At 40.7% G+C, this 13,013-nt stretch overlaps 2 protein-coding genes across 3 annotated transcripts in view; one reads left to right on the forward strand and one right to left on the reverse strand.

The window, feature by feature from the left end:
- Positions 1-13,013, forward strand: part of OSBPL6 (oxysterol binding protein like 6) — a 247,104-nt gene that overhangs the window by 227,999 nt on the left and 6,092 nt on the right. The gene's annotated exons all lie outside the window — the stretch shown is intronic.
- Positions 1-13,013, reverse strand: part of PRKRA (protein activator of interferon induced protein kinase EIF2AK2) — a 25,005-nt gene continuing 11,992 nt past the window's right edge. Inside the window, exons 3-8 of the mRNA XM_074967673.1 lie at positions 10,519-10,600; positions 9,588-9,666; positions 6,617-6,734; positions 4,453-4,550; positions 3,060-3,234; positions 1-1,305 (exon numbers count right to left, since the gene is read on the reverse strand). Coding sequence (XP_074823774.1) covers positions 1,148-1,305; positions 3,060-3,234; positions 4,453-4,550; positions 6,617-6,734; positions 9,588-9,666; positions 10,519-10,600 — 710 coding nt within the window. The 3' untranslated portion in view covers positions 1-1,147. The remainder of the gene's footprint in view (positions 1,306-3,059; positions 3,235-4,452; positions 4,551-6,616; positions 6,735-9,587; positions 9,667-10,518; positions 10,601-13,013) is intronic.

Raw genomic sequence — 13,013 nt, forward strand, 5'->3', positions numbered from 1 at the left:
CTGAGGGGTTTAGGGTGCAGGAGGGGGCCCGGGTTTGGGGGGGCTCAGGGCTGGGGCTTAGGGTTGAGACGTGGGCTTACCTCCAGTGGCTTGTGGTCAGTGGCACAGTGGGGTGGGGGGCTAAAGCAGGCTTCCTCTCTGTCCTGGGGCACTGTACTGCGTCCTGGAAGTGGCCAGCAGGTCCAGCTCCTAGGTGGTGGGGGGCAGGAGTCTCCGTAGCACATGCTTCTCTCGCCTGGAGGCACTACCCCCCAGCTCCCATGCAGAGCCAGTGCTCAGGGCAGGGTCAGCGCATGGAGCCCCGTGGCGCCCCCCCCCCCCCCCGCCTAGGAGCTGGATCTGCTGGATGCTTCTGGGGCACAGCGCAGTGTCACCTGGTCACCCTATGTATCCAACTTCTTGGAATGTGTGACTGAACTAGTAAAATAAGATGAGAAATACCAGTTACAGGAGTTAACCTTAATTTATTAAAGAACAGCTAATGACATTTATAGATATCTTTATTAAAAGAGGGCAATAATGTTTCTGTAGCCATTACATTGCTTTCAAGTGCCAATCTCAGATAATGGGTTTAAAAGGCCACCATTCACTCAATGAAGTAAAAATAAAATGGGAACTTTCATAAAACACCATGCCCATCTTTTAAAGCATATAATCAGATACATTTCCATTGGGTTATAAATAGCAATAGAATATGCTCTTCAAAGGCCTGCCCTTGCAAGGAACAGACAATCCCCAATGCCCTTTGAAAACTATGGTGTTTGGGGGTACTCAGCACACTGTAGGACTGGTCTTCCTATAGCTACCATCTTTGATGTCTGTGTTGTGTTCTCTAATTCTGGTATCAAATTTATAATTCTCCCTACAGGTTTTCCATAAGAGAGTGTTTATGCTTCAGTAAGTATGCAAGCAGTAATTTAATGTCCTCACTGCTTTACAATACTGAGAGCTAAATACTGTAAACCAATCCAAAATGAAAACCTTATGATAACTGACTCATTTCAAAGTAATGAATAATTAAAATGGTGTTTGTGGAGTGACTTAAAAATAGCCCAAAATAAATTTGAACTACATATATGAGAACATCCAACTTTGGAAATATCTTTTAAGTTAAATCTTTACCAGAAGATATTTTTCTATTTCAAGTTTATTTTCTTCCAGCCATGATCTTTAAATACTGTAATGCATTGTGAGCAGCGTCGTTGTGAGCATTGCCCCAAGAAATCCCAGTACCATGGCAAACTGTGACTGGACTGGTTGAGAGTTCAGCAAGACATTGGTACTGTCCATTCACACTCAGCTCCTCTGAAATCAAATAAGAAAAAATGATTAGCTCAACATTATGCCTTGTATAAGTTATTGCACAACTTCCCTTATTTCCCCCAAATTATTCCAAGTGACATGTATTAAAATCACTTATACAACCACACTGACTTTTAGTCACTCATTACACAGAATTAATTTCCAAAACACTTATGGATGGAAAGTTTATGAAGGATAGGACAGAATGTTGACTATACTCTTGAATGATCCATCCACCTTTCTGTTCCTGCTGTGCAGCATGTATAGTTATTTTGCTAGTAACGTTGGAAAGAATTATTGGAAATATTAACTGTGTAGGTGTCAAATATTTTGCAAAATTCTAACTTTTAGAATAGCACCTGTGCTAGATACTTGTAAATTAGTTACTAGATATCACTAAAATGTGAGCTAAGATTTTAATCAATCTTACCCTGCATTATCAAAGCTAACACTTTTTGGTACCATCATAATTTCTTATTAATCAGGACATCTCTATTTGGAGGTTAAGAATAGTATGTACATTGCCAAGTGTCTGTCTAGTCCAGACTGCATATATGTTTTTCATCTTAATAATGCAATAAAAAAAGAGTGGTATTAGATACCATATGAGATTGTATCTGCTTTTCCTAGTTACAAGGTTGTCACAACTCAAGTGGTGGTAACACAAGGGAGGAGGGAGAACATGAGATTTAAAAAGAGAAATGACAACCAGAATAACAGAATGGAAGGGAAAATTTACAATTCCAGCTAGATTGACCAAACTTCTGAAATCATAGTAAGTGGGGATGTGAAAGTCTTTGGCTCTTAGGTTCATAGCCATATATAGGGCTCAGTGTTTGTCATGGAGGTTGCGGAAGTCACAGATGCCACTATCTCCATGACTTCTGCGGGGGCCAGTGTGGCTGACCCCGGGGCCGCCCAAACATGTGGTTCCAGAGCCAGCTGGTCAGGTGGCCATGGGGACAGCTACCCCGGTCACTGCTAGAGTCACCCCGCAGCCAGACGCTGCAGCACTGGCCACTGCTTGGGCATCCCCAGGAAGCTAACCCTGGGGACTGCTTGAGAAGTGGCTGGTGCAGCTGGCCCCAGGAACCGCCTGAGCAGTGGTCCTTGGGTGGCTGGTGCAGCCGCTGCTAGCAGTCCCCGGGCAGCCGGAATAGCCGCTTCCCTGGGCGGCCCCCAGTGCGGAGCCCGGGCTGCCGGTGCAGCCACTACCAGAGGCAGTGCCCGGGCAGCTGGTGCAGTCACTGCCGGCAGCCCCAGCAGCTGGTGCCATGCCTGCCCTCCCCCGCGCCCCAGCAGCAGCCCCTCCAGATGTCCCCCTGCCCCAGCAGCAGTCCTGGCACCCCCCAGCAGTGACCCACTTAAGATTTAGTCATGGGTATTTTTAGTAAAATTCATGGACAGGTCACTGGCAATACACAAATTCACAGGCCCGTGACCTGTCCATGAATTTTATTAAAAATACCTGACTAAATCATAGCCTTAACCATAAATAATGGAAAAATCTAGGCTTGGATGCCTCTGTAGTTATAGTAATTTAGGTTCCAATCAGACTCATGTGGGCAAACCATGATTTCAGTAGAGCTGCATGTGAATTATATGCTCACATATATGAATTGCAGACCTGGAGTCTTAGGGCAAAGTTTTCCTTTATGCTGTATGAGCAGAGCTGCCATTTAACATCACTGCATGTTTTGCTTATGTGTGGCTCAGAGAGGAGGAATGTATCTTCATGTATTACAATACTAACATACCTATATTCAAATATGTTATAACAAAACCTTGTTCTTCTGCAACTTCTCCAAGTAGTTGGACATAGTCTGTATTAGGAATACTGAGCGGACTTCTCTTCAGCAAGGTAATTTTTTCTTCGGATGAGTTCCTTAAGGCATCCCATGTGCATCCTAAATTATTTCCCATTTCATTTCCCTGAAAACATTTGAAGAGGGTTTAGATTTGTGTTTATATATTAATGCTGTTCAGCAACAAAAAAAAAAAAAAAAAAAAAAAAAAGCATGCAATATTCACTTTAATCTACAAAAACACAGAAAATGCAAACTTCCACACAGCACCTTTAGATAGTGTGTCAGTGATTCCCAGCTTTTTTGTTCAACTGCCCCAGTGATGGAATGGTGCCTGACTGCCCGCTATCCTATTCCTTATGCTATGTTTTGGCCTGATTACAACTGTCTTTCTTTCTGCCTGTGTTCTCCCTGTCTCCCATTCTTTATTTTTAATTTTTTCCCCTATATTTGCTCCTCTTCTCCCAACAAGCACACTTGGTGCCTTCTCCCTCTTTTCAGCCAACCTCAACTCTCCACTCCCTGTAAACTGGTCTGATCCTGTATTCTATGCCTCTTGCATGGCTGCTTCCTCCACAGTGCCTCTTACAAGAAAGTGTGCAGACAATACCATTGAACGAAGTGATGTGTATTGCTGCTTGGGGAAAGCAAAGCATATGCAGCGGCTGCCTGATGGCCTCCTTGATACCCTAGATATGCCATGCAAATTTACTGTGAACAAACCTAGTATATCCCAGAAGGTACACTTTAATAGGCCACCATGTCTTGTATTTTTATTATGTTTCCCAATCACTTAATTGGGCAAATACTTATATTTCACCAGCATGCGTTGTCTGTGTCAAGGTATTATAATTTATTATTGTAGTAAGCAAACAGATTCAAAAACACTACTCACTTATTTTACTTTTTGCACTTTATTTCCGCTCTCCCACTTTTTCAGATCCCTGCTCCCAGAACTCCCTTATGTTACTGGTCAAATAAAAATTATCTGTTTGATATCCTTTTTCATAATGTCAAATGAGGGTATCTACCTATAACGTAGCTCTTTTTCTCCCTCCCAAAATAGCAGGATGGGTTATTTGAAGCCAATTAATAAGAGTAGCACAGAGAAAAATCCTACTTTTAACGGTGGCTGTCCTTATATAGTCTCTTCCACCAATGTCCTATTAATAATCTGATGCAAAATTTGGATGATAGCCCAGAGCTTTTGGGTCCATCTAGAAATAGGAACATGGCATAAAACTTTGTGATAATGGAAGTGTCTGACGATATTTTGTTAGTTTTGTCATTGTTTGAATTGTCTGACAGGATTTATTGCACTTATGCTGCTCTGCCCATTACTTACTAAGGAAATATTGATGCTATCTGGAGGGAACCTGTGGAATTTGGCAAGTAATTTTTCAGCAGCATTTCGCTTTGCTAGTTTCTTAGATGTCCCAGTCCCTGCATAAAGAAACAAAACCAAACAGTATTAACAAGAGAAAAATGCATGGAGGCGGACTTAGTGGCTCAGAGGACTGATAATTCATCTGTAGGTTGCTGGTTCAAATTTACCATAAACAGTAAGAAATAAATTGTTACTATCTGACTGCTGTTTGAAGGCTTATGTGAAATAAACTGACTTCAATCCTGTTGCTAGTGGACTAGCATTGGGGGCACATTGTTGCAACACTGAGTTCCTGAATTACTACAGCTTGTTGATTATCCAATCTGTAGATAAGCAGAATTTGGTCTTTAGATGTGTTTGGGTTCCACAAATAGATTCACTATTATAAAACATTTTAAATAATATCTTGACACAAACACTCTTGCATCTTACTCTTACTCACATTTTCCTTCTTTTGAAAGAATTGTAATATAACTGAAAGGTGCTTAGTTAAGAGAACAGAAGCCTTCTATTAGTACTCAGAACAGGTAGAAGATTGTTCTTCCAGAATAAGTCAGTTATAAACTGAAGGGATCACCTCCTGTAGTGAAAGAACACTTCAGTCTATAAATTCAGTTAATCCTGGGACACTCTGCTAAGACTGTTATAAGACTAGCAATATTGGTGCTAGTTAATAATTGCAATGGTAATGGTTTTCTGATGGAGGATACCTGTTCACTAAGAACTAGACTAAAATCAACTCACTTCATGTAGACCACCAAAGAGACATCAGATAGCAACATTTTGATCATTAGCTACCTGTTTAGGGGTTAAATGGGTGACCCAAATCATTGAGCAATCCACCTGACTTGAATTCAATCTGCAAGTCTCCCTGTAAATGCAATATTGTTAACCACTGATGGTTACAGGTATTCAGGTTCCTAGAGAATTTGTCTGATCTAGTCTTATGAAGTACACTAAGGAAACAGGGTTTAGAATGTATTTTATAGTAATTTAAAGAGCAGGATTCTCCCGTAGACGCCATTAAAAGAAAGTAAACCTCCAATTTCTCAGCTGTAAGATAACACATTAAGCATTTAAAAACTTAGGGCCAGATACAGTTATTTGCCTCTATCATTACTACTGAGCTTCAAATCTGGAGGTTAATACCTGTTCTGAGGAGGAAGATTCAGTGTCTTGCACTAAGTATTTCAAACTGCTTCCTCTCCTCACCAACCCCTTCCCATAACTTCTCAAAGCCTAAATTCTATATCGGAATGTCACTAAGCACAACCAGGGAGTCCTCCCCTCCACCAAAAAATTACAAAACAATCTCATTTGAGGATGGGTTATTTGCAGCTAACCAAATGCTGGTCACTAGGTTGAAAAGGCTGGTCAAGAATAACTTTACAGTTACAAGTATAGAATTTGCTCAAGAGTTTACAAGGGAGTTAAGTACCAATGCAAAATTTTTGCAGGTTCTTCAACATACATAATGCATGAATGTCATTCAGCAAATACTTGTTGAAACAGAACTACTATGTATTTGCACAGTATGTTGCTAACTTCAAATGGAATATTTTACTTCAATACACTGGGAGGTATCATTCAACAATTTCTGTTGCATTGAGAAATGTTTTAGATGCAACATTTAAATAGCTTGATTTAAAGTCTTATGTACAAACACTATTTAGGATATCAGTGCAATGTATTCGCGCATTCTCTTGCCAATTTCGAGGTAATAGGACAGAACTGTCATGCAGAATATCACTTATCCTAATATTTAAAAGCACTGCAAGTCTGTATTTTCAAATTTAACACCATAACTTCCAGCATTTTCAAGTTAAATAATGGAACACTTTTTAAAATGGTCTCTTCCTTAATGTTAGGGAACTGAAAATGTATCCTCACTGTCCAAAGGTTAATAGAAAATATTTTAAGAGTGCCAATGATGCATTTTGTATGTCATGAATTTGCTTTAAAAAAGAACCGATAGGTACAATATTAAGATTTTTAAATGGGGGGGAGGGAGGCCAACACTCACAATTCATTAGGGACTGCTATGGAAACTGACCACATTCTAAATTTGCTACGTTTTGTGTTGATTTAAAAAAAAAATATATATATATATATATATATATACCAGTTTCTATAAACGTTTCTATTCTGCAAGTCATTGTAAACTCTCGCTTGTGAGGAGGCCCCGACTCATGTGCAAGTGAATATTCAGGAAGTCTCCATCCCTTCTGAACAGCCAGTTCCTAGAGAAACAGAAGTTAGACCTGACTAATAAAAAAAGATTCTGCTTTGTTCTGTCTCTAAACATCCCATTCAAACAGCTACCACCACTGCTTAGCAAAACTCATCGGTCCATATTTCAAACACATTTACCGCCATAACACTGAAAATATTTCAGTAATAGCTTGAAGAGCACAATATATTGATGTGGGAAAACACAAGGTTATAAGTTACCTAAAAGGACACTTTTACCAGAAGTCAAAGTACTGTGTCCACATATCTATTCAGGGGACACCATCATAGGGCCTGATCACATCAGCCACACTATCAGAGGCTCGTTCACCTGCACATCTACCAATGTGATATATGCCATCATGTGCCAGCAATGCCCCTCTGCCATGTACATTGGTCAGACTGAACAGTCTCTACGTAAAAGAATAAATGGACACAAATCAGACGTCAAGAATTATAACATTCAAAAACCAGTCGGAGAACACTTCAATCTCTTTGGTCACTCGATTACAGACCTAAAAGTTGCAATTCTTCAAAAAAAAAAACCAAAACTTCAAAAACAGACTCCAACGAGAGACTGCTGAATTGGAATTAATTTGCAAACTGGAAACAATTAAATTAGGCTTGAATAGAGACTAGGAGTGGATGGGTCATTACACAAAGTAAAACTACTTCCCCTTGTTTATTTCCACCCCCCACTGTTCCTCAGACGTTCTTGTCAACTGCTGGAAATGGCCCAACTTGATTATCACTACAAAAGGTTCCCCCCCCACGCTGGTAATAGCTCACCTTAAGTGATCACTCTCCTTACAGTGTGTATGGTAACACCCATTGTTTCATGTTCTCTATGTATATAAATCTCCCCACTGTATTTTCCACTGAATGCATCCGGTGAGGTGAGCTGTAGCGCACGAAAGCTTATGCTCAAATAAAATTGTTAGTCTCTAAGGTGCCACAAGTACTCCTTTTCTTTTTGCGAATACAGACTAACACAGCTGCTACTCTGAAACGTGTTCTGTTCTGGTATTTGCCAATACTAGCAGCACATGTAAAAAAAAACCAAAACACTAGTAAGTTACATTTTAAAGAGCTGTGTTAGCCTAAAACCCTGTCTAAAAATGAAAGGACATAGGGTGGTTTTGTAGGGTGTCTGATCCTCAGCACTCACGCTTCAGGCTGGCAGGATTTAGAGTGCCATGTAAGAGAGATGGACCTGGTCCTGTTCAGAAAAGTTAAAAACCAGCTTGAATCTCAGCTGTTTAGTCAAACTTGAAACTTTAAGCCTTGAATAAGTGCCAATTCCTTCTTTAATCATGGTGAGCTATTAATTTCAATTCTTTTTATTTCATATTTTTAATATGATTATCCAAATTATAGTACTGATTTGGCAAGGCCAGCCTGCTTAAAATAAAGAATCAATTAACAAAACTAGTGACTGAACATATCACATCATGCAATACAGTATCAACAGCATTAAAATAAAAACATAGCTCCAGAGTAATAGTAGAAAAAACACAATCCTATTCATGCGGTCAGTGAGTTTTTTCTTTTTGACCTGGTAGTAAGACATGCCTTTCAACTAAAGTTTCTATGTTATCTCTTGAAGAGCAGAATGGTACATAAACTGAATATTTTAAAGCAGATGAAAGGACTGTGAGTGTGTGTGAGAGAAAAACAATTTGACTACATTGTTTTTAAAGACAAATAAATGGTCAAGAAATGTGTCTTCAAGGATTTATTCATTAATGAAAACTGTTGTTGTTAAGGGAAGTGCATGTCTTAAGCTAAGTTTTCTGTACCTTCCACCTTAAATATGTCTATGGGGAAAAAATTAAACAAGAAGCACCCAAATCTCATGTCCAGTAGGAGACCTTCAGTTTTTGATTCTTACTTACAACTAGTCATTGGTGAACCATGAGATTCTTCAGAGCCATGCAAGTAAACTTAAGTCAAAACACTGCAGTTTCACTTAATATGAAATCCCGTCAAACTCAGTGAGACTACTTATGCTTACAGCACATGCAAAACTGTCTTCAGGGTTGGTGTCTGGGCTCAATCCCTCAAGGCATTGAGCACTCTAGCCCCAATCCAGCAAGGCATATGTGGCTGAGTACTTTGCTGGATTGGAGGCAGAGCACACAGCACTCTCTATTTAGACCTCCAGGGTTCACCCTACAGTGTTATAACTTTAGCACTTAATGCATGTGTGTATTAACTGTGATACTAAATGTTTCATATGAAAATGCCAAACAAAGCAGACATGAAACATTATTTAAATGGGAAGATTTCTGTACATAACATTCTGTTCCCCTTCTTCCATAAACACTCTAAATTTCAGAAATACAGAACACCTTAAATTCATCAGAACACATTAAAAATAATCCTCTAAATATGTTGTCTATGGGTCTCCAATTTCAACCAGCTTTGTGAACATTTTAAAGAAAACCTTATAGTATAGGAAGCCAAATTTTCATGTCTAAATCTGTTCACACCATGTTTTTATTTTGACAGTATTAACTGGATTTAAGCATACTTATAACAGTAAAGTTAGTTACATACACATTTCATATTCTCACTACAGCTGGCTCTCTACATGCTTTCCTGCAGTGAACAAAATTAGTGGTTGCTCTTTTCTGACCTTTTATTACTTGCTCTGGGCTGCTATGCTGCTTTCTGTAACTACCAAAAAAAAAAAAAAAAAAAAAAGTTCAAAAAGTAGCTAGCTGCTAGTTTAGTTTCTAAGAACCAGAACACATTTGAAATTCAGGCTTATCCAATATTCATTTCTTGTAAGAAACACTTTTATGCACATACCTGAACTATATAGCATGATGGTCTTAAAATGCAAAAAGGTTACATCTTACCTGTAATGTACCTATAGGATTGGTCTGATTTTGTGGTTGCTTTGGAGAATCTGGAACTATGGAGTCTGGCACTGAAAGACTAAAATAGTTTAACTTTTTTTTTTAAACTGACAATTTTAAGTTAAAACTGCTTAAGAGGGACATAAATTAGGCACTAATCCATTAATAACCTATGCACCCAATCCTCTAAACACTAATGCATACACTTAATTTTACACGTGAGTAGTCCCATTGAAATCTTTGCATGATTAGTGTCCAAGGCTAAATCTCCATCTTCTCAGGTGTGGAAAATACTATATCGTAATTATTTGAGATTTAAAACTTTAGAGCCAGATACACCTGATATTAATGTGTCCCCTGGCAACTTGTGGATATTTATTTTAAACATGTCTTTTTTTCTCCTCCATGGCTGTGTGTGTCGGGGCGGGGAAGGGAGGGGAGGAGAACCACACAAATAGCGGATTGACCAGTTATACAGAGAAAATAGTAAAAACTGAATATATATGCGGTGCCTATTATTATTATTATTATTTATTATACTATAATCATGTAATTTTTTTTGTTAAAGAATGTTTTTGATGTAAAAGCCACCTGTGTAAGTGCTTCAAATTATACAGTACACTATCTTGCAACAGAAATAGCACCTGAAAAAATACATTAGCCCCACTTCATCTTAGACAGTTTCACTAGGAAAAGAATGAAATACAAGAATCCAGATTACAGAAAAGGTAACATTAGAAAGTTTGAGAGACAGTCAGTTTTTAGACTTAAATTAGAAAAGACTTTCCTCAAAAAGAAAATGAAGTCTTCCAACTGCTGAACTGACAGTATTTTTTTATTTTATTTTTTTGGTCTTCAGAGCTTCTTTGAATGCCATTTTTAGAGCAGCAATGAAATTTTGTGCAGTACAATACAGCAACACCTAACTCACCCAATAGTTGGATTTCCTTTCAAAACATTCAAGGCAGCTTCTGCAGCTCTGTGTTTTGCAATCTTCTTGCTATGGCCTTCACCTGTATTAAAATAGACAATCTGATATCCCTAAAGCATGAGAGGCTGAGGGAATCTAGGGTGGGTTATACAGTATCAGAGGGAGACATGGGGGTGGGGGGAGAATAAGAGCAGAATTCTATATAACCAAAATAGAACACTCCTCCGGAATCTGGAATTGAACCCAGAAGTCCTGAGTCTCTGTATCCCTCGGTTGTCAGCAAATAGCTCTGAAACCCACTGGCACAGTGTTTCTCATCTCCCCCTAGTGGTAGTCCAGAGGATAACAGCATATTATTACATCAGTTGCTGCATTATCTCAAGTACTGTAGTCTGAACCCTCCTGATGAACTATGTGAAGACTATATGGTTCTATGTTACAGAATGTCTTAAGACTTTTTAAAAAAAACCACCTAGTCTATGATCTTCCAAGAAACTATACTTAAACTTTAAGGTTGCAAAGTCAAGTATTCTGAAGTCAGGAAACACCAGGATTAAGGTAGTTTGTGCATCCTTAATTCAGCGATCATGTGCATATGCATGGATCTGCAGCACAGAAACCCTGCCTCATTCAGTGCACTGCATGGATCTGCTCCGGGGATGAATCAGGGCTGTGTAATAATGGAGGCTGTTTGCAGCAGAAGCTGGAAAGTGCGTACCTATTGTGATTGCTGGGAAATGGCGGCCCTAAGCCTGCCCTCAGTTAAAGGCCCTGCCTCTTATCCGGGAGAAACCAGTGAATCTGGGCCCCAGGTGTATACTGGGGACAACAAATGAAAAAACAGGGATGGGAGTGAAGATCAAAGGATGAAAATCCAGGAACTGGAAGGGGACACTGAGCAGAGAACCCCAGACAGTGCCCACTGCTCCTCAAAGGCATCTAAGGAGTCAGTGGACACTGCCCAGAGCAGTGGCTCTCAACCTTTCCAGACTATTGTACCCCTTTCAGGAATCTGATTTGTCTTGCATACCCCAAGTTTCACCTCACTTAAACACTACTTGCTTACAAAAATCAGACATAAAAATACACAAGTCTCACAGCACACTATTACTGAAAAATTGCTAGTGCTTTTTATGTAGCCTGTTGTAAAACTAGGCAAATATCTAGATGAGTTGATGTACCCCCTGGAAGGCCTCTGTGTACCCCTGGCTTAGAACCACTGGCCCAGAGGAACTCTGCCTGAAGACATGACTTCACAAGGGACTGGAAATAGTCCCCACAGTTGCAGAGCCCTGTCCAGATTCTTCCTCCTGGTATGATGGATGGCAGTCTTGCCAGTACCAGGAAGTTCATAAGGAGGTCTTGCAACTTTGTGGGGCAATGGATGGGGTGTGCAAGGATCAGGAAGTGTGGGGACAAGTGCAGCCAGAACCTCTGTAACAGAGGAGAGGGGCTGCAATCTGACACGCCATATGTTGATGTGTGCCAGGATCTCCCTATCACTGCAGACAGGACAGGTGTTGGGGGAGTTCATGAACTGCACCATCTACATGCCCATGCTTATGGCTTCATGGAGGAGCCACCAACTGATATCCCTGGTAGGCCACGGACCAGAATGGAGTATAGGCTGGACCACTAGGTTACCTCCTCTCCTCAGGTGGCAGCAAGTCCCACCACTTACTGTCAGGGAGGTGGGGTAGGGGTAGACATGAGGGCAATGAAATGGATAGTATGAAGCACAAGTGCATACAGATATTTCCTTGGTATGGTTTGGAGGTGATACAGCTGAATGTCATTCAGCCAGCTCAGGTTGGGTGGGAGGCTCATGGGGCAGGGGTCTGATGTCTAATTCTGGAGGGCCAGAGGTAAGCAGTGGGTGGGGAGCACCTACCTACAGGATCCACTCCAGGAAAGAGAGAAGTGGGAGGTAAGGCTGCCCTCACCTCCTGGAGCATATGATGGAGGACACACAGGGTAGGCAACCCCTGGCTGTCTGAGCACAATGGGGTCCACTCAGTCCCTCTGATGATAGTCCAGAAGGTCTCGGGCATGTAGGAAAGATATAAGGAGGGCCAAATCGCACCTGGAGCTGCAGCTAGCAAGAGATGTCAAGAGTAACAAGAAGGGTTTCTTCAGGTATGTTGGCAACAAGAAGAAAGCCAAGGAAAGTGTGGGCCCCTTACTGAATGAGGGAGGCAACCTAGTGACAGAGGATGTGGAAAAAGCTAATGTACTCAATGCTTTTTTTGCCTGTTTTCACTAACAAGGTCAGCTCCCAGACTGCTGCGCTGGGCATCACAGAATGGGGAAGAGATGGCCAGCCCTCTGTGGAGATAGAGGTGGTTAGGGACTATTTAGAAAAGCTGGACGTGCACAAGTCCATGGGGCCGGACGAGTTACATCCGAGAGTGCTGAAGGAATTGGCGGCTGTGATTGCAGAGCCCTTGGCCATTATCTTTGAAAACTCGTGGCGAACGGGGGAAGTCCCGGATGAC

This window comes from Natator depressus, chromosome 11 (assembly GCF_965152275.1).
Source record: "Natator depressus isolate rNatDep1 chromosome 11, rNatDep2.hap1, whole genome shotgun sequence".
Classification (NCBI taxonomy): Eukaryota; Metazoa; Chordata; order Testudines; family Cheloniidae; genus Natator; species Natator depressus.